Source organism: Melopsittacus undulatus, chromosome 4 (genome assembly GCF_012275295.1).
Source record: "Melopsittacus undulatus isolate bMelUnd1 chromosome 4, bMelUnd1.mat.Z, whole genome shotgun sequence".
NCBI classification, from domain to species: domain Eukaryota; kingdom Metazoa; phylum Chordata; class Aves; order Psittaciformes; family Psittaculidae; genus Melopsittacus; species Melopsittacus undulatus.
This window is the reverse complement of record NC_047530.1, coordinates 52,843,465-52,865,566: the sequence shown is the minus strand read 5'-3', so window position 1 is coordinate 52,865,566 and position 22,102 is coordinate 52,843,465. Positions and strand designations below refer to the sequence as shown.

The window sequence follows — 22,102 nt, the reverse complement described above, 5'->3', positions numbered from 1 at the left end:
TTAATAAACAAATACACATTGCTTTGCTGTTTCAGAATGTAACTGTGAATGACATTCCTGAGCTCATGTTCTGCACTTCAAAGTATTTTCATGATAAAAGCAGGGTGTATAGGGGGGAATTTTAAGACATATTACAGCAAATCAGTAGAGAACATACTGTTTTACTCAAAAGCCTTAATGATTGCCTTCTGAGCCTCTGTATTAGGACAACTGGTTTAGATTCTGGTTTTGACAAGCGATTCTGACTTAACCCTGTCGAAAACCTTTAACATTTATTTTAACAAAAGATGAAATATGCTGATATTATGATCTGCTTTTTTGTCAGTGTTACATGGTAGTGATGAAGGTATTCTGGGTAGCACAAAGCCCCTGGCCATCATATTTGAAAAATCATGGCAGACAGGTGAAGTTCCCGATGACTGGAAAAAGGGAAATATAACCCCCATTTTCAAGAAGGGGAAAATGGATGACCCAGGGAATTACAGACCAGTCAGTCTCACCTCTGTGCCTGGCAAAATCTGGGAGCAGATTCTCCTGGAAGGCATTCTAGGGCACATGAAAAACAATAAGGTGCTTGGTGACAGCCAGCATGGCTTCACTAAGGGGAAATCCTGCCTGACCAATTTGGTGGCCTTCTCTGATGGGGCTACAAAAGTGATGGACAGGGGTGGAGCAGTTGATGTCATCTACCTGCACTTGTGCAAAGTGTTTGACACTGTCCCACATGACATCCTTGTCTCTAAATTGGAGAGACATCAATTTGATAGGTGGACCACTCCGTGGATAAAGAACTGGCTGAATGGCTGCATGCAAAGAGTTGTGGTCAATGGTTCAATGTCTGTCTGGAGATCAGTAACAAGTGGTGTCCCTCAGGGATCGGTGTTGGGACTGGTCTTGTTTAATATCTTTGTCGCTGACATGGACAATGGAATTGAGTGTGCCCTCAGCAAGTTTGCCAATGACATCAAGCTGTGTGGTTCTGTTGACATGCTGGAGGGAAGGAATGCCATCCAGAGGGACCTTGACACACTTGTGAGGTGGGCTGATGCCAACCTCATGAAGTTTAACCATGACAAGTGCAAGGTCCTACACCTGGGTTGGAGCAATCCCAGGCACGGCTACAGGTTGGGCAAAAAGGAAATTCATGGTAGTCCTGCAGAGAAGGACTTGGGGGTGTTGGTCAATGAGGAAATGAACATGAGCCAGCTTCAGTGTGTGCTTGCAGCCCAGAATGCCACCGTATCCTGGGCTGCATCAAAAGGAGCATGACCAGCAGGTCAAAGGAGGTGATCCTGCCCCTCTACTCTGCTCTCGTAAGACCTCATTTGGAGTATTGTGTGCAGTTCTGGTGTCCTCAACATAAAAAGGTCATGGAACTGTTAGAACAAGTCCAGAGGAGGCCATGAGGATGATCAGGGGACTGGAGCACCTCCCATATGAAGACAGGCTGAGAAAGTTGGGGCTGTTCAGCCTGGAGAAGAGAAGGCTGCGTGGAGACCTCATAGCAGCCTCCCAGTATCTGAAGGGGGCCTATAGGGATTCTGGGGAGGGACTATTCATTAGGGACTGTAGTGATAGGACAAGGGGTAACGGATTGAATCTTTAACAGCAGAGGTTTAGACTGGACCTAAGGAAGAAATTCTTTACTGTTAGGGTGGTGAGGTACTGGAATGGGTTGCCCAGGGAGGTGGTGAATGCTCCATCCCTGGCAGTGTTCAAGGCCAGGTTGGATGAAGCCTTGGGTTATATGGTTTAGCGTGAGGAGTCCCTGCCCATGGCAGGGGGTTTGGAACTAGATGATCTTGAGGTCCTTTCCAATCCTAACTATTCTATGATTCTATGACATGTAGGACAAGAGTTAATGGCTTTAAACTGGAAAAGGTCAAGTTAGATATAAGGAAAAAATTCTTTATTGTGGGAGTGGTGAGGCCCTGGTACTGGTTGCCCAGAGAAACTGTGGCTGCCCCATCCCTGGCAGCGCTCAGGGTCAGGTTGTATGGAGCTTAGAGCAACCTGGTCTAGTGGGAGGTGTCCCTGCCAATGACAACAGATTGGAACTCGATGACCTTTAAGGTCCTTTCCAACACAAACCATTCTGTGATTCTGTCTTTAACAGATGAAGTACGCTTTAACATGATTTTTTTTTCCCCAGAAGTATGTGTGTACATGCATGCTTATGTTTTGTATGAAAATTTATATACATATATGGATTTAGTGGTGTAGATACATATATACAGAAATAAAATAATTTAGGGTGTAAACAGTATTCTGGAGCATTCTATTGATGTATGACCTTGAAATCTCAGCGTTTCCCTTTCTCTGTAGGGAATACTTCAGCTGGGTATTCAGTGCTACCTAATATAGAATGACATGTGATAGCTACTTACTTATCACTTTTGCAACTGCCTCCTGATTAATACGTATAAAATGGCTCAGTGATGGGTGTTGACTGATTAACTTCTTATTAGCAAAAGCACAGAAGTACAGAAGTACAACTAAGGCCTGATGTTGGTGGAATAAATTTTGTTTTTTCAAAAAGATTAAACCAAAAATAACTGCCTCTTCCATAGTAAAAGAGAACAATGCTAAGCCCTATTCTGCACAGTCACTCCCAGTGGATGCTAACAAATTCGGAAGGACCAGGCAGGTGAGGGCATTCTTAAATTCTCTTAAGTTCTAGCTGGTAATGTGTTCATTATGGTATGGGCTTGGTACTCCATGCTCCTGAATACCTTTAGCTTTATAAAAATCAATATGTAAACAAACGAGTAAACTCCTAGAACCTGTATCTCTTATGAAGACTGAATAGCCCATCTCCTGAAGTATTATGTAGGGATTTCTGATACAAGCCAAACCCTTGTATCTTCCCCCCAGAAATCTGAAAGTGATCTTTTCTGCATATTGTGCTCATGTTGTCAGTACAGCTCCTTTCCTTGTTGCTGGTGTTGCTTGCCCAACATGCAGGTGTCGTGAGGAGACACACAGCGAAATTCTTACAGCCTTGAGAAACCACTGTAGCTGATACCCTGGTATGAACAATTGGGCTGAATGATAGCTGAGGAAAGTGTATATGTTGTCCATAAATATTTGAAGTACAGTAGGAGGAAGGCTTAGTCTTGCTTGAAATTTTCTTTTTGATTTAAATGTCAGGATATCCTTGTCAGCTAGTAAGTACACTTTTGTTACTTGTCAAGAAAAACCCATCAAAGTACACTTTGAGCCGTTCTATAGGAGCAGGAAAAGGGAGCTGACTGGATCTTTCTGGATCATCTTCATCTCTAACTGGGCTCAGGTGAGGAGGTGTCTGACTTCTAGAACAGTGTTCTTTTTTGTCCTCTAGCTTTCCCTCTTTAAAACTTCTTTTTTTTTTAAAAAAAAAGCTATTGCAAAGGCAGAGTTTGCTCATTTGAAGTGACTGATGATTGAATATTCTGTAATTTTCCAGAAAGTGAAGATGAGGTTTATTTTTCACTTCAATTACATAGATTGTCTTTTGAAGTGCAAGGAACTGCTTCTGTACTTATGTAACTCCTGTGTATCTGTAAAAGAAAGCGGTGATGACGCAGGTCATGGCTTAGTGCGAGCACGTCTAGAAAAAGTTGGCTGTGTCCTTTGGTTCTGCTCTGGTTTTCTCCCTCTTCCAAGAGAAGAGGAATTTCAAACAAAATCTTTTCTGAGAACTTAGGTCTCTTAGGTGAACAATAATGGGTGCTGCTTTTATGGGTCATAATTTCTATTCTACCATTTTAGTATGTTTAGCCGCAGATTTAAACCCATTTCCCTTTTTATGTAAGTTACCACATGTTTATTCCATGTTACAAAACAAAGGTAAAAGCATATTATAAAGTATGTATTTTACATATAGCTGAATTGCTGTAGTATAAAGTAATCTTTCAAGTCTAGATTTATGGGTTCTTTCTCCCCAGTGTTCATTTCCACTGTAGTTACTAGAATTGCAGTGCAATCAAATATAAACTCACAAGATACCACTGAGGGATTCCCAGTAATGTTCTGTTTTAGAGAAGCTGAGGAAAACTGCCTCTCAGTGCAGGTGCCACAGGAACTAAGGGGAGCAGCAGAGTTAGAAAGGGTGTGTTAGCAGGGAGTCTGGATAGCGCCCATCATCACTTGCTCAGACCACATGGGTCACTGGAGTTGTTTTGGGGTTTTTTATTTCACTTCAGCAGTGAATATCAGCACACTGCTGCAATGTAATTGGGAATCATTGCTATTTGCTTTGGGCAAATGCTAGACATACTCATTTTGGTATGAAACAAAACAGTTCAGAGCTCAACTCCTTCCTTTCACCAATGTGAAGTCTTTCTTCTTTATAAGAACTCCCTCAGTTCTCATGAAAAAAATCCAAACCAAACTGAGAAAGTGACTGCCCAGAGTGCAGTAGATGTGTAAGTATCAAGAAGATGCTGGTTTGATCGGTACTACTTGTTTTTCTCTTATGGCTGCATTTCCATGCACTTAAGTCTTGATATCTTTGCTGAAAGGAAGCTTAGTTTAGCTTGTTACTCTGAGTTCTGTGCTTTCTCTGTCTGAATGTGCTGTTTTTTCTTCATTCATCTGGAATGCTTGTGAAAAAATAAGTCCAGTTGGTGAGTGGCAGAACTTGGGAATGTTCAAAATGCATGCCATGCACTGAGCCTTCTCCCATTGGACACTGCACATGCTCCAGTGTGCAAAAGGCTTGGTCCAATTCCACAGCCACATTCTGTTCTGTCTCTACAGGTTGAAATTAAAGCTTCTTTATCTTGTCTAGCTGTGGTACTCTGACACTTTGTTATTGATGGTCTTTCAGGGTTCTCATTTTAATGGAAGTTTTCACTCAAACAGGCCTGAGGGGCTTCTGAAATTGGTCCAAGTGCAGGTGTTAAGCCTTTCTTTATCGGCTAATACTGTTTTTCTGTTGTTGGCTCAGCGTTTTCTTCTCTAAGAGGCAGATGTATGGTAGTTATATACAGCAGAAGGCTGAACACATATAACTAATATGCCACATGACTTATTAAACAATCATAAGAAACAATACTGATAGCTGGTCCTGAATGTGAAGCCAGTCTGTAAAAGAGAGTTTGGCTCATAACCAGCTCCAAAAGAGATTACGACTGTTACTTAAGGTAACAAACAACAAAATAAAAAGAACAAATAGGGTAATAAAAGAGAGGGAATTTACATACAAATAAAACCAGCTGGAAATAAAGTGTTCTGTTTTATCTCATCAGACTTTTTCTTCTTTTCCTCATCCCAGTCTTATCTGTGAAGAGAGATGACACTGAATTCCCACCTCCTTAAAGGCAGGGAGAAAGACAGAGTGTATTCACACTTTTTTGCTGTTGCTCTTGGATGGAGCCATTTTTATCCAAGTCTGTGGTATCCAGGGCACAGTGCATTTAAAAAAAGCAGATGTAAGAACTATGAGCAACTGGAAGAAGAGTGCAGTCACTGAAATGGAGTCAAACCCATTGAGAAATGTCAGGGGTTTTATTTTATCTTTCTTCCAACAGGTGCTGCTTTTCTCTTGTACCATGTTATTTTATTAATTAATTCCCTTCCTTGTTTCACTTGAGCCTTGGGGTTTTCTCTGTGACTTTATTTAGTAATACTGGTGAGGAAATTTGCGTGTGTGTACACATTCTACACCTATACACTTGCATCCACCACACCACATCACACCACATCTTCACCTATATTTGCACACCAGTAGCTCAAGTGACCTAGACAGGTCTCCCTGGAGGGAGAAAGGAGAAAATCCTCCCTCACTGCAGCTTCTAGTGTGCAGGTAAGACATTTTATCACAAGTCTGGAGAGCACTGATAATAGGCAACAACTTGATGCAAGAGATCAGGATTGGGTGAAACCACCACATAACTTCCAAATGGATTTCCATGGAGACAGCTGAACAGTAACAGTGTTTGGACTTTTTTATTCAATAAAAGTTTGAGTTATAAATATTTTCCATTTGTTTCCTATTTACAGTTGTAAAATATTTTATGATAGCCTACCCATCACCTGTCATTCAATGTCTCTATAAATGCCATGAAAACATCATTGTGAAATAAAAAACGTCTTATTTTCAGCCCACAAACCCGATTTCCACACACTCACAAAATAAAATCAAATGGACAAAAGAGAGGAGAAAAGAAACTGGGGTGGGGAGTGGGTTGGTGTAGAGAGGCAGGAGGAATACAGTACAGCAGGTAACAATGCAGTATTTGCTACACAGTAGCAAAAGAAATGGGTAAAAAATTTAGTCTGCTATGATGACAAGCTTTTCAGGACATTTGTTATAGACCAGCGTTGTCCAGTGCATTTCTGAAGGACGAGTTGAAATCCAAATTCATTTTCATTGTTTTCCTGCAATTCCAGGCAACGCTTGGATTTTCGGTTCTGGATTGGACCTCCCTTTAAAGATGGTAAGGAAAAAAAAGAAAAAAATAAACAATTGTTTGGATTAAACATTGTGAACTTGTTGCACTGCTACTGTACGACAGCAGTATGATATATTGTATATAGATCAGAGTCCATCCACTGCGACTGTGAAAAACGTTTCTGTTAGAGACAAGATAAGCACTAGAATGGATTTGGAGTGAAGGTTCCCTTTGTCACAGACTGGTTCAATCTCTGCTGCATTTTAGAGTAGGCTCATTTGCCTGGTTAGTATTTCAGCAAATGGGGTTTCAAGAATTGAGCTGCATTTCTAGCTGTGCTTTTTAACCACAAGATAAAAGCTTTCCTGTTGGCTGCATTTATCTAGCTTAGTGCACCTCTGAAAAATCAAAAAACAGGCAGGAGAGGACCAGTGCCTTGACTGGAGGGGTCCTGTCTGTAGGGTAAAATGCAAAATATTGTTTATTCTTTGAATTCTGAAATGAGCTGTCTTTTATGTTGCTAATCAACAGCATTGACTCTTCAATTCTCAGCTTAGTACTTACTGCCACTGTTGAGTTGCAGCAGATCTTAAATCAGTGGGGCTATCAGTCAGCTGAATATAGACCTAAATTACAATTGAATCATCATGTACATGACTTAAGTTACCTTTAAAAAAAAATCTGTTTTCAGTTGGGTCTTTCACTTATTTTCTTTTTAATAAAGATAATAGGTAACTTGTACACAACAGCAGCTGGGAAGTTTCCTCAAAGATATAGAGAGCAGTGCAATTCACACACGGGCCTGAAAGTCTGACTTTCTCTACAGTATCTTGGACCCATGTAGTAGAGAATTACTGGTTTAATCTCCAACTAAGTCAGTACAGATTAGTACAGCTAAAGCATCAAAGGAGCAGCTGCATTTAGACTACTGATTTGTACAGTGGGGAAAAAAAGTTGCTATAAAAAGAAAACAACCACCCAACCACATACAAAAACCTGCCTCATCAGTTTTGTTCAAGCCTGTGTTATACCTTGCATCAGAAAGCCATAACAGGGATTGATTTCTGTTATAATCACAAGGATATTGGCATAAATCTCATTTAAATGCTGAGTCTGCTTTTTCAGAGAAGGCTGTTCCTGAGAAAAGGGTACCTTGTGCCATTCAGAACAGGTTCTATTATGTTCAGACTGGTGACTAGGGGGGTACCCCCTTCTCCTATCCTATCCGTAATACTCAGTAAGTACTTTATGTGAGAAGTGAGTTCTAAAAACTTTCTCTATGAGCTCTAAAAACTTTATTTTGGACCTTGCTAACGACATCCAGATTTAGGTTTGAAAGCTCTAAATATGGCTTTGGGTAAAAGACCATTTCTAGTGTAATCTCGAAATTTAAAACACGGGGCTTGCATCAATCCTGCTTGGTAGTCCTGTGTGCAATCTAGATACAATCTTTCACTGATTACTTCACTTGACAGAGAGGCACACAGCAGGCATTTTAATATACCTCTATAGCAAAATGCTGAATGAACTGTATTTTCCAACTGCTGTGTAACTATTATTCACATTCCTATTAATAATAGTAGTTAAAGGTGAGTGTCTGGTGGGAACATAAACTCTAATCCATCTATAAGCAATAAAACTACTTGGCATGCAAAAAACATGAAGAAATGAGAATGGGAAATTAGCAAAATCTTTATGATATGGTATTTGTTCCTTACCCTAAACACACACCCTACCCCCTATGTTACTTTGGCCTATTAAATCTCACTGTGGTGAGATTTTTTTTGTCTTTCCAAATGAATTCAATGAGCTTTCTCATGGTTTCTCCAGTCTGTTCATCATTAGCATTTGGAATCCTAGAGCCAAATATAAACAAAGGTGTTCTTTTAGTTAATTCTGGTTTTTATAACCATTTAGTAAAATCTGTATAAAACTGTACAGTCATGTTTACCACTTGCTCAGCAAAATGATTTACTGTAATACTACACTTCATGCTAAGTGAAAGATAAGTTGCCCATCTGCTTCCCTTCCCCATCCTAGGTAAGACCTCTACTTTCCCATTCGAAAGCAAAAAAATTGATAGCCTAGGATTTCGTCTTTAATCATGATACACAAAATACAGTTCTATAGGCTGAAACAAGTTAAAGAGGAATTCTGCCCATCTGAACTGAATCAGGATTAAGATCAATGCTGATGAGAGGCAGCTCAATGGCAGTAGAAGTCTCAAGAGGATAAATAAATATCCAGGTCATCTATTTTCAAAAATAGGCCTAACATAACATCACTAACAAGTCTGACCGAAAACTCGATGGGTTTTGCAACACAAATTGAAGCAATTCTTGTGAGAAGCACAAATGTTCTCAGTGCCTGCTGGTAGCCTTAGATGCATATAAAACTGATGGAGTGCTTCATAAGCATACTTTTAATGGTAACTCTATCTCAAGTCACACATCCTGTTATGACCAATAGCTACGGGAATGTGACATAACACACGGTAGAAAGCAATACTTTTGACTTGCTTTGGAATTATTGTACTTTCTGTAAGAGGTTTACTTTCAAGCCTTTCACTAAAGTAGAATCTAGCCAATAATATGGCATCTAAGAACACAATTTGCTGTGCCTGCAAACAGCTGCAGTACAAAGATGGTCCAATATGCTTGGTAGGCAGTCCAACTTGCGAGTCTGTTGCATGTAAAGACTGACATGGTTTTAGAAAGAATAGCATGTTGTAAGTGTATACTTACGTATTCCACGTTAGAGCTGGAGTGCTAGTAAGCTGTGCAAAGTAATTAGTCTTTGCTGAACTGTTTTATGGTTTTTGGTTTGGATTATTGGGGTTGGTGGATGCACAGTTCCCAAACCTTCCTCTTCCAGTATTTATTCTGCAGGGCAGTAATGTGGGATAGATGCTCTCTAGAATACTGGTCCTTGCAGAACCAGGCTTAGTTGAAAGCTGTCATAAAGTTTCTCTAGTGTCTAGAAGGCCTCACAGCCAAAGGGCTGCAAATGGGAAAGAGCATTGTTACAGCTTCCTTGCAAATACCAGGGAGGTTATATACATTTTTTTTTAATAAAGAAATATGTGCAGTGTGCACACACCATGTAAGCTGGAACTCTGCCCCTCCATACCACTGCTGCTGCAGAACTGGGATAACATACCATGGCTCCTCAGACAAACGCCCTTCAGAACAAAGCATGCTCTGACTTCATGACAAAAGATGCATGAAGTTTCTGTAACTGTATACCTAGCTAAAAAGTCCTGAAAAGCTCATGGGTTTTCTGCCAAAAAGCTCACCTTATGGTTACTTATCTCTTGTGCTGGATGCTGCCTTGCAATCAGATGACATTTTCCTGGTCACGGGGTATTTTTTTTTTTTCCTGCCTAGATTTAACAGAAATTTATATTTACTCTCCTTCTTCAGTAAGAATTCTCTTCACTAAGAACCAAGTAATTTTCTGCTTGTTGTTACTCTGAAGTCAGATTGCCAAGGTTGTGTTTTGATATATGAACAAAAAGCACTCAGCAGGAAAAGAACAGAAATGCTACTTCACACAGTTTAGGTATCTTAGAGAAGGATTCAAGTGTGGATATATGGCATCATCTGCTAGATGTGATCCATGGCATTCCTGATGTTTAGGTAGGTGTGATAGGTTCTGTAAGGTGCAAGCTGTTGTACTGGGTTTCCAAATTTCCCAGAAAAAGCTATGGAGAAAGTTAAAATGGGGAAGTGAGGTTGTTGCTTTAGACTGAACCAGCTCTGGGGCATGAAGCTTAAGACAGGGTTTTATCACCTGTAAAAATGGGGGATATTAAATTTAAATGAATGCTGGAGGCTGTCAGCATTACTGAAAAGCAGACTGATATCTTTTTTTTTAACTAGTTACTTTATTTTTTACAGATTTTAAACCTGCTTTTTTTCTCATTCCATTAAATCTCAAGTTATTCTATCTAAAAGAGAGAGGAAAAAAACAGAAGTGCTCTCAGTTGCATAACCATGACTATATCAGGAAAAGGTCGTACAAGTTTAATAAGTGTATCCAATCTTGTATCAGGTATGCTGTAAAGATGGTTGCATTCACTAGAATGTAATTTTTCTCTTTTTACCTCAATCACGCACATCAAATATTTACATGTTAACTCTACCTTTGAGATAGAAACTCCGATCTTCACTAGTGCTTCAAAACATTTGAATCAAAGAATTATGCTGATATATACATAACATAGATGGTCTCCACTCCAAATAGATTGCATGATCTTCTCATGCATTTCCCCAGATTTTCAGTATTAGTACACCAAATTTAGTCCTAAAAAAAAAATTACTCAATTTTTACAAGTCATTTTGTCTTTTCTGTGGTCACTCTGTATGGATGCTGCTGCAGTGAGAAAGTGTTTATAGGAAAAAGTGAACTATTTAGCTCAGGGAGTAAAATTAGTGTATTTTCAGTATTGCCCAATGCTTGGAAATATTGGATGATGTTACTGAGACTAGAATTTCTGATTTATAGTGGTATGAAGGAAACAGGTATATATAATGGTATATATAGGTAATTGATTAGTTCCTTCTTCAGTCTTCTTCCAACTCGTTGGCTCTGTAAGTAACACAGGCTCTATAACTTACTCTTTGTTCAAAAATTAATTTTAACTATTTAAGTTGAAGCATTTCTCAGTGAAGTATATTGTTAGCTGTTGCCCTTCTTCAAGGACACTTAGCACCTCATATATTTGATCTGGCTACTGTGAAAATAAGGTACGTTTAACTGCTGTTATGTGTACGAAATATTATTATACAGTATGTATTATATACAATATAGTAACAGTGTTACATATTCAAAAATGTTGTCTGACAGCTATTTAGCTCACTATTTGCTATTGGCTAGGCAAATTAGAATCATTTACAGATGCTTCTTAAATGTGAACTTATTTTTCCAATACTAACCAAAACTAATCGCTGCATACAACATGAACTTAGGTGGAGTTATAATAGGGATCAGTCAGATCATTGCTTAAGTAAAAAAGATGTATTTTTCCCCTCCTCCTCACTTTTCCTCCTGCACTCAGGTTCTGGTAGCCAGGTTGTCTGGTAGCCATCCGAGCACTGGCCTTACATCTACTGGTAAATATATCCTCTAACAATGGAATTATACATATCATTCAACCATTACAATAATTTCATGTCTACATCACACTTTGTTTCATTCCACTATCAAGACTTCTGAGTGTTCAAATTTTACATAATCATAAATGCTAAAAATTTTTATATTGCTGCAATAAATTTTTAATACTGCAGCTGTGACAAATCAAATGATGCAGCCTTATCTGTATGTCCAAAGTAGGTTTTAGTAACCAGTGGACTCTGCAATCCTTTTGGTTTTTTAACCTAGATTGGCTATGTGAATGTAGAACAGTCTAGGTTCTGAGCAGAGCCCACTAAAGGTGTAATAGTTACATCTTCAGGAAATACACAATGTTGTTAATTACAGTATTTAAATAAAACAATTTCCTGGCAAAAGGAAATGCAGTTTCATAAAGAGAATGTAATTGGAGGAGAAAACAAATTACAGAGAAACAGCATAAAAATCAGAAATGGAATGTATAGATTCAGAAATATTTTTCACATATAATTTTGTTACAGATTTATAAAAGATAACAAAGTCCCATTGTTAATAGCAAAATTAAAAAAATAAAATTAAAAAGATTAAAAAAATAAGACCTTGCAAAGAAATAAATTTAAGCCTTCACTGAAATACAAAGAAACTCTTTAGCATATGATACCTGGAACTGCAGTTTACTACAGAAGATGGTGATAGAACTACGAAAAATGAAGCAGGTTTTAGAGCAGTAGCCAGACTAGAAGGATCGTTAGGGATTTTTCAGAAAGTAAATATGAATCATTACTGTGGCCAGGAAATCATTCTGACATAGTAGAACATCTGCATGAACAAATATTCTAGGTATGCAATATGACTTTTTAAATTAGTTATTGAACATTATCATGTTGCTCTTCTGATAACTAGGATTACCTAGTAAGTCCTTTGTAGAATGGAAAAACTAGCTTTATGCTAAGCAGTTGATAATGATGCACAAGGTTTTTCTGACTACAGCTGTTGCCCTGAGTAACAAGTTAACAGGGCAGTTCATTTAGAAATAAACTGAATGCCTTTTTAAGAACTGACACTCATAAAAGAGTAAGCTCCGGAAGTACTTGGTGAGAGGTGATTTACAGGTTGACATTTTCTGACTTTTCTTTCTCACTATTGAAGGGGATGCTGTTAAGTGCACCTCCTGCATCCTGCTTTTGTCATTTACTACTTACTGTCTTACTTGGGGAAAAAACCCCACAAACAACCAAACAGGAAACTAAATGCAGAACCTACTATATTGAGTTGTAGCTGGCTACTAGGTGCTCTAACTATTTGTGAATGCTCTAAAGTTCTGAATTAGAACTTAAGCTCTGTTTCTATACTATGTAAATTACCTGGCCAATAAAAAAAAATCCAAAGTTAATGTTCTGCACCAATGTCTTCTGCAGGGTAACTTTGTTCTATTTTGTTTTCCTAAGACAATCTTTCTTTTCATAGATTGTGCCATACAGTAGCTGCCTCCGTAGAGAAAGAATATTGTGATATAACTAGGAAACAGGTAAGTGTGCTGGATATATTGGCTTTATTTTCATGTTTTAGAAATATATTTTGTGAAAAGCTTAGAAAAGTTACCTTTTCCTCTTTGTTTCTGACATTATATATAAATGACTCCTGCAAACAAGTCAGGCTTGATTTATCTGCTTTGATCTAGGCTTGATTCAAGACGTCTAAAGTAGAAGACAGAAAGGAAACAAAGATGGTTTAAAGTGTGATGAAATATTCAGATGGGGGAACTACAAAATATAACAAAATGAAGTAAAATTAGTACTTTGCTTTGGGTGTAAACAAAAATTAGTGGGATCTAACTTCAGTGGTCAAAAGTATGAATAGCTGTGAGTGCCAATGTGAAGGTGGTAAATGAACTTTCTACGGAAAAAATGGATTGTTAGAGTTAGAAATTTGTTATAACTGTGATTTATGTGGCTATAGGAAACCTGTTTAATGGACACAGGCATCAATGTTCAGTGGCTGACTAGATGTTTTTAGTGGTCTGAGTTAATTCTAAGAGCGTTGATAAAACAACTTTCTATAGGCATGCCAAGATGATCATTCAGACAAATCAAATGTTGGTCTCTGTGAAGAGAAAGCATCGGCAGTCAAGAAGGGAATCCTCCTGGTGCTATAGTTAACTGCTGGCTCAGAGTGGAGCTCATTTCTGTGAAGCAGCAAGCACTGACCATTGCCTGAGACAGTCTTCTATACAAGGTAATTAATCTAGTTAATTAATTTTCTGATCTGTGATGCAGCAAATTGTGTATTCTTAGTTTTCACCTTTTGGATTTGTTTTGAAGCAAGCACCACTTCTGTATACAGAATCACAGAATTGTTTAGGTTGAAAAAGACCCTTAAGATCAGAGTCCAAATGTTAACCTAATACTACCAAGTCCATCACTAAACCATGTCCCTAAGTGCCATCTACACCAGGTCTTTTCAATACCTCCAGGGATGGTGACTCAACTACTTCCCTGGGCAGCTTGGGTAAAGACATTAAACAGAACTGGCCCAAATATGTTGCTTTCTAAGGCTCGTTCAGCATTGCTTGTCCGTGTGAAAGTCTTGTTAACATGTCTTGCCACTTTTGAGTGTGCACAAGAAGCAATATTAGCCTGCTAATGAAAACCTGTTCACAGCATGACACTGGAGGCTATGCCTAGGAACACCTTACTGCCTTATTCTTTTATCTTTTTTCTCCTTATGGATGAAAATACATTTCTAACAAAGCATATCTAGAAAATGAATGCAAAGAAGAAAAGTTCACATTATTACTCACCAACCTTAGCATAGGTTATTCATCTTCAGCCAGACAAATGAGAACATTCTTTCTGCACAATTAGAAACCCCAAAATTTTATATTTTCCCTAGGAAAGATGAGACATTTCCTGCAGACATCTTAACAGATTCCCAAAGATTTATGGGGTTTAGATGAGAAAAAATATGCATTCCTATTTCTTTGTGAGGCTTAAATCTTACTAAAATGTCTTTGGAAAACAAAAAAATTGAATGACAGTTTTACTTCTTGTGTGTGTGGTGTATTCAATTAGTCTAGGTTCTCCTAATCTGAGTGCTCAATATGAAGGCTTCCTAACTAATTTTAACCCAGAAATCTTTGCATTGTCATTATATGCTTATGATTAAACCAATCTCTAGAGATGAAGAAATAAATTGAGCGCCTGTTGACACAGGAGTCACGGACAACGCGGAGACGATCAATGTGATCAAGCGATTGACAAAGTTTATTCAGATACAGTGCTCCTTTTATACCCTTACACCCTTAGGTTTCTTATGTAACAGCCTTGGATACTGAGCTCTAATTGGTTAGTCTAGAGGTTACTACTGTTTACAAAGCTAATGTTTATAACTTGTTATAATTGCAATTAAATACCTTACTCTAAAAATACAGTGGGAAACTACAACTTTGGCAGAGATCATTCTCTGCACGTTTTCAGTGGAAAATTACAGAGGCCTAACAAGACAATTGACCTTGCTTATGCCTGCCAAAAATCTTCTTACTTTACAGTAATAAGGCTCAGGATATCGGGATCGCTCACTACATGGCCTTGGCTCCTTAAGAAGTCCCACAAATCCCCCTTCTTGTTTTTGAGTGATCCAGATACCCTTTACAGCTTTTTCTGCTAGCAGTTCTCGTTTCAACTGAACTACTCCTCCAAGTCTTAGATTTACCCCCCAGGTTACAAAGTGCCCCAGTACTTTTCTTCTTCCCATTCCTCGGCTCCAGTGTCCATCCCAGTCATTCCACCGGCGGGGCACTGGAAGCTGAATTGGAGGGCAGCTTCATCTGAACATGGGTACCAAACTGTTTTTTAGAAATCGCTCACCCTGTTGAGCGATTGTTGCCAGCAATATCTATAAAGGTTTCCAAGGGTTGATAGAAACATGGACATACTTATATTTACCAACTTTTAGTACATGAGTACCTGTCGGTGTTTTAAAACCAAACTGCACAGCTCATTCACCCACTCCCCCCCTCGCTCCCCCAACTCCCGGAGAGTTAGGAAGGAGAATCCAAAGACTGTAGCCCCCACGGGTTGAGATAAGAACAGTTTAATAGCTAAGGTATAACATAAATCACTACTGCTACTACTACTACAAATAATAATGATAAAGCAAATAACAAGTGAAGAGAATACAACACCTCACCAGCCAGCGACCCATAACTCACCCCACCCTGCCCGACCAAGCACCGACCGATACCTCCTCCATCCCCTCCATCCCCACCAGCCCTTCCGGGTCTCTCTCAGTTACATCCTGGGTATGACGTGCTATGGTATGGAATACCTCTTTGGCTAGCCTGGCTCAGGTGTCCTGTTTCTCCTTCCTCCCAGCCTCCCTCCTTCCCTGGCAGAGCATGAGACTCAGAAAAGGCCTTGGACAAACCAAACATTTGAGCAGTAACTCAAAACATCCTTGCTATCAGCAACTGTTCCCAGCTCGAAAGTTAAAACACAGCACTGCACCAGCTACCAAGAAGGAGAAAAATGACTGCTACTGCTCAAACCAGGACATTATCACAGAGAGACTGTATCAAAAGGAGTTGTATATGGGGTCCCAACTCCACGATCTGCTACAGTCTGTCCGATACCCCTGATAAGAGCATAGAAGACACCTTCCCATCTCGGGTGGGAAGTACACACACCATGGGAAACCGTGCAATTCATCTGCATCCCCCACCTGTTTTGCTTCTCCCTTTACAGCTGCCAATTTATCAGGAGGATCTGGGGGATATAAATCAAGCTTCTTTTCCGGATGAATAGGCTCCAGGTCAAAAGCACCATCCAGGTCAGCATCGGAATTATCAGGTGTCAGAATCTCAGGAGCAGCAACAGCAAACTGATGAACATGCATAGGCTCCTTGTTGGGGTCAATAGGACCTGGGTCCAAAGGATCGTCTTCATCCCCGTCCTCAGTCTTTGCTGCCGCGGCACCAACCAGCAGAGGTTCGAGGGGGGGGGCGCGCTGGTCTCCATGATCTCATTTTTTGACTTTAACATCTCTAAAACAGTTCTCCAAATGACTAACAAACTTTTCACAGCATCATTGCCTTTCGTGGCCGCATTCCACAGTTTAACTCCTGCCTCATTCCACAAAGTTATCTCAAATCCGGTAGACTCATCAATCTCTGCATAATGCATCTTCAGCCATTTCAACATTAACTTTAAGTCTGTCTCTTTAAAGGTTGCTCCCTTCACCTTAAGAAGGACTGAAAACATCCATAAATCAGAGGTTTTTTCCTTAGTAATTTTCTCCCAAGTCTCGAGATTAAAAGCTTCGCCGACTCCCACAATTAACTCCTTACTCCAGAGCAACAATCTTTTTAGCATAGGCTCCGTTCTGAGTCTTCTACCTCTGACTACGTTCCCATTACTGATCTTGTCCCACAGCGTCTGTCCTATACGTTCCCATTCAGAAACTTCAAAGGCTGCCTGCACAGTGAGCAGAAGACCACGGTCTCGGGACCATTTTAACAGCCTTTGTAAGGCGGCACTATTGTATTCTAGTCCTCTCTTAGAGAGAAAATGTTGGAGGAGCTCCATTACTGCCTGTTCATCTTTGGACAGCGAGTGCCCCATCTCCTCCCCGGCCGCTCACCTGATCAGGGCAAGATTCCAACTTTGCAGCTAGCTGACTTCTGCAGCGCCGGGGCAGCGCCGATTTCGGCCGGCTCCTGCCCTCTCATTCCTGATTGGACTTCAAACCCTCTGCGAAGGTTACCGATGTGAGGGTCCCTGTTCGAGCGCCACTTGCTGATGCAGGAGTCACGGACAACACGGAGACGATCAATGTGATCAAGCGATTGACAAAGTTTATTCAGATACAGTGCTCCTTTTATACCCTTACACCCTTAGGTTTCTTATGTAACAGCCTTGGATACTGAGCTCTAATTGGTTAGTCTAGAGGTTACTACTGTTTACAAAGCTAATGTTTATAACTTGTTATAATTGCAATTAAATACCTTACTCTAAAAATACAGTGGGAAACTACAACCTTGGCAGAGATCATTCTCTGCATGTTTTCAGTGGAAAATTTCAGAGGCCTAACAAGACAATTGACCTTGCTTATGCCTGCCAAGAATCTTCTTACTTTACAGTAATAAGGCTCAGGATATCGGGATCGCTCACTACGTGGCCTTGGCTCTTTAAGAATTCCCACAAGTGCCAACTGAAGGAAATTAAGAAATGAATTTACACTAGTATTGCAATCGATCTGCATATTATAGCATGGGAATTTAGGCCGGGCGTTTGGGACTCTGGTCAGAGTACCTAGTTATTTAAAATGGCTTTTTCTCCAGTAACCACACAAATCTTAGCTCATGCAAATTGATACTGGGAAAGCAATCTCCTTGCAGGTGCTGCACAAACCTTGCACAGTTTACACAGACAATGGAAATAACCTATTTTTTGTCTGTTATATTGCATATTGTCCCTGTCAGGTTCAGGATACCAAACTTGATGGCCTGATCATCTCACTAAGTAACAAACTTTTTTCTCATCATATATATAAATTATGGCATCTGGATTTAATTGCCTTCCAAGTGAACTTTTTTCTCAAGCATTTGCATTTTGGTTTGTAGGGTGTTATTTGGCAGCCAAAACTTGCTTACATACATGTTCTTGTTTCTGCTGGAATTAAAGATGCAACTTGTACTGACTTGATCAGGACAGAGTTTTGTTTTCACCTAGGAAATTAGAAGTAATATTATGTTTGCTAAAGAGAAAAATAATTCCATCTGTCTTGGAGCTGAGGAGTGCAGAACCTAAGTAGTGACTGGTCCAGTAATGCAAATGAAAGACTGAGAACAGAGCTCAGATCTCCCAAAACCCAGCCCCTTTATTTGGGAAGTGTTGGTTATTGGTCAAATTGTAGAAAACATTCTAGATTTGGCCATTCTTTTGCATACATGTCATTATAATGCCATGCAGTACCTTGTCAGCAGCAGCTGTCATGTGTGATTTTTGGATGGAGCCTGTCTGGACATCTGCAATTTGGAAAAATCAGGTGGAACTAGAAGAAATAATTTCTTTGCAAATAAATGTGGTGTTTAAAATTATATGCTAAAATATGCAAATAAGGTATCTGTTTTGAAGGAAAAAAACATGGGTAGGTGTTAACTTTCTTCTAAATTAATTCAGCACAACTGTCTTTGGAGCTTAAATGTAGTCCTCAGGAGAATAAATACTGCATAATGTGATATGCTGGGAAAGACTCGAAATGCACCCATTAAAAGCTTATTTTACTGCTGTATTCACACACAAACTTTCTAGCTGACAAGTTCTACACCTAATTTGCAAAGATTAAAACTTGCTACTAGAAAACTACTCCAAATAGAACACTGAACTCTTCCAAGCAAATTTTGGGTACTACTAACCTACAGCAATAACTGAAAGCAAATTTAACACCAGCTGTTAAAACACATTATAATAGTATTTGTATTGACTATTTTTTTCTGCACTTATTTTGCATATACATTTTCATCTTTAAGTGAAGTGAAGCATTCAAAATGGAGAACGATAACACTTTCAGATTTTTGTACTTCTAAACAATCCCATTGTGCATTAACGGGACTAAAGAGATTGTAGGCTTATAGTAAGATATTGGTCACAGAGTATAAAAAATCCTTACTCTAATACACCTGCTTGTAGAGCGTGTTCAATATGACAGAAATACTGGTTAAGTTGCACATGAGTTAAGGACAAATTTAGTGCAAAACAAAAATTAAAACACTAAGTATCACTTTCTTGTGTCCAAGCAGAACAATGGTTCAGGTTCCTTGTCCTCCAGCTGTAACACTTTGTGCAATTATCCAGTTAGCTAAAATATTAAACACTGGGAAGTTAGGGCAATATTTGATCAAAGACAGGTAAAGAGTTGCAAGGTATAGAAAAAAACTGCTGCTGATACACTGGACGCATACACCAACAGTGCATGGGGGCCCCTGGGGCTCATGGAAGTGCTCTTTTTTGTGGTCAAGGTTTAAAACTTTACATTTGTCAGTGGTGGTTATTTAAAAATCAGATAACCTCAGTAAAAATACGGGGCTTAACCTAGTCTGTTGGCTCAATTAACTAAATAATTAGGTTCTGTTTTTATGTTTCTCCTGCAGGATCAAAATCTCTTGTTTCTTTTAACAGGATCAGGATCACTTACTGTTCTGAGCTGCCAGGCAGACAAGCACTGCATAATTACATAGCTGTGTGGCAGTACAGAGTGTCTTATATTGCACATACACACTGAGTGTATTTGTGTCCTTTGGGGTTAAAAGTACAGCATAAATTCAAATTCCTGATAAATTAATGATGCAGTTTTTCTACCCCGTGGCTCTCATAATGGAAGAATCTGAAGAAGCTCATGTAACCATTGTTCCCTTAGATACACAACTCTACTAAAATTAATCCCTCTTGTACATCGATGTCCTTGACTAATGTATGGATTGAGAACTGGGAGTGGACATTAGAAGGAAACTGCTGTTTAATGGTGTTAGCCTTCACTTCAGAGGAAGGTATGCTCAGCAAGGGGGCATATGAAATGGGTACAGAGACTCTTTGCTTGTTTCACAGGCCTCCGGTTTAATCCTGCCATGCAGCCTGCACAGTGCATTCACTTACTTGTTTGGGGTGTGGCTGTGGGTAATGGTTCTGGCTAGCAGTAGTACTGCATATCCTTTGATTTAGCAAAATAAAGGCAGGGAAGAGTAATTCAGGATGACTGTCTGGCAAAGGCCAGAATATGTAGGAGGAATCAGATGTAAATGCTTTCAGTGATTTTAAGATCTATTCTTTCTTTACATAGCTACATAGACTACTTAACCTGTCTATTACTTAATACCTATTTAAATGAGATCTGAATCATTACATTTATCTCTGGAATACTGTAACTGAGTAACTAATTTGCTCGTCTCATTTGCTCTTGTCTGTCTTTCCTTCTCCTCCCACAGCAATTCCTACTATGATATTCGAAAAATTATACATATGGGAAGTAGAGTTGTCAGCAACAAATTTTTTCAGGAAAGCATAAATTACTCACTGGAAGATTCCTGTGGACACCTCTAGCACTAACTAGAACCACAGTTCTCTGTAACACATAAAAGCTATGTTAGCATCACAGGCAGATGCAAGTGTCAGTGGATAAGGGTACACAGTAGTGCTTGAGCCCTGGCTTTGCATGGCCACTCCCTCCCATGAGGGCTGTCCCTACAGGTGCATACTCTTTCTATGGCATCCACGTTGAAATTGTAAGTACATAAATTAACACAGCTTGCTGTATTGAAAAGAATTCAACATGGAACAGCTTTGAAATGATTAATCTCTTCAGTTTTTAACTCTACCTCATGTCCTTTCTTATACCTCTTTTTCCACTGAGCCCTCACCTGTCATGTTTCTCGCAACAGCAGTGACACTGCAGCTAGTCTGGTTAAAAACATAAGAAACAGTCACACCTATATCTGCATATAAACATCAACACACTTCAAGGTAAAGAGTAATTATAGAAAAACATCATCCTTTTGCCTTTTTTTATGCTGCTGAAGGAGTCCTAATGTTCCATAAAGTATTCTCTGGTTGACCTCTGCCACCTGGGTCATGCACGTAGACATGAATTTCACTCATAGGTCAGGCATTGTGTCATGCCTGCCTTTCTATTAGCAAGAAACCTGAGTAATCAGACTGGAGACCGAGAAACTTCTTAAAAAAAACCCAAACCAATACACCTCCTCCAAAAAAACTGACTGAAGCATTTAGAATGTTCTGTTTCTTAGTATACAGAACAAACTCGATAGTACCAGAAAGCACAGAAGAGCATGGGTTTGGCCATAGTGTCTACTGAAAAATGTCCCAAGGAGTTTTGTGTCCAGGAGCACTGGCCTCCATCTCCTACACTTCAGCACCTTCCTTGTTACCCGACAGCCCATGGCAGACAATCACTGCGGCAGCCCGAGGATGGCAGCTTTACTGAGCACATGGGCAGTGACTGCCATGCACATGTGCTGTTGACCTGGTGCTTCCTGCAAAAGCTCTGTTGCATGGGGGAGCAGGCTGCTTCTGCCAGCATGCTGCATGTGCACCTCCTCCTTGCCATAAAGCACTCATACGGTGCGAGCAGGATAAATTGTTTAGTACTAAATAAGGGGGACTCAGTGGCAACTGAGGTTAGGTTTCTCTTACCTCACAGTTCATGATGCCAGAGCAGCTTCCTTGATATCATGTTTAAATTAATATTTTAGTAAAATTCTGACTTTTACTCCTATGCAGTTCTTGTCTCTGTCCTCTCTGCCTTGTGTCATTTCTCATGATCACTTACAATTTTGCTATAAGGTCTAATTTTGCTCTGATTAAATGAAAAAGTGGTGAGACAAGACTGATCTAGATGAACTGTCAAACACCTAGAAGACTTTTCAGCATTAAAAATATACTCAAAATAAGCATTTCCCTAAGAGAAGACTTGACAAACAACCTGAACAATAACATTCTTGAACACTACTCAGCTGATGGGAATCTTTTCAGGGCTAATTTGCCATAATTACAGTTATAATCTCTTGAAGAAGCCTTGGAAGGAAGTGTGTAACTGAAGCC

At 39.5% G+C, this 22,102-nt stretch overlaps 1 protein-coding gene across 2 annotated transcripts in view; it reads right to left on the bottom strand.

The window, feature by feature from the left end:
• Window positions 1-5,912: 5,912 nt before the first annotated feature.
• The window catches only part of GALNT18 (polypeptide N-acetylgalactosaminyltransferase 18), a 244,699-nt gene continuing 228,509 nt past the window's right edge, over window positions 5,913-22,102 (bottom strand). For both annotated transcript variants that reach the window (XM_005141322.3, XM_031055068.2), the window contains one exon: window positions 5,913-6,411. In XM_005141322.3, coding sequence (XP_005141379.1) covers window positions 6,265-6,411 — 147 coding nt within the window. In that variant the 3' untranslated portion in view covers window positions 5,913-6,264. The remainder of the gene's footprint in view (window positions 6,412-22,102) is intronic.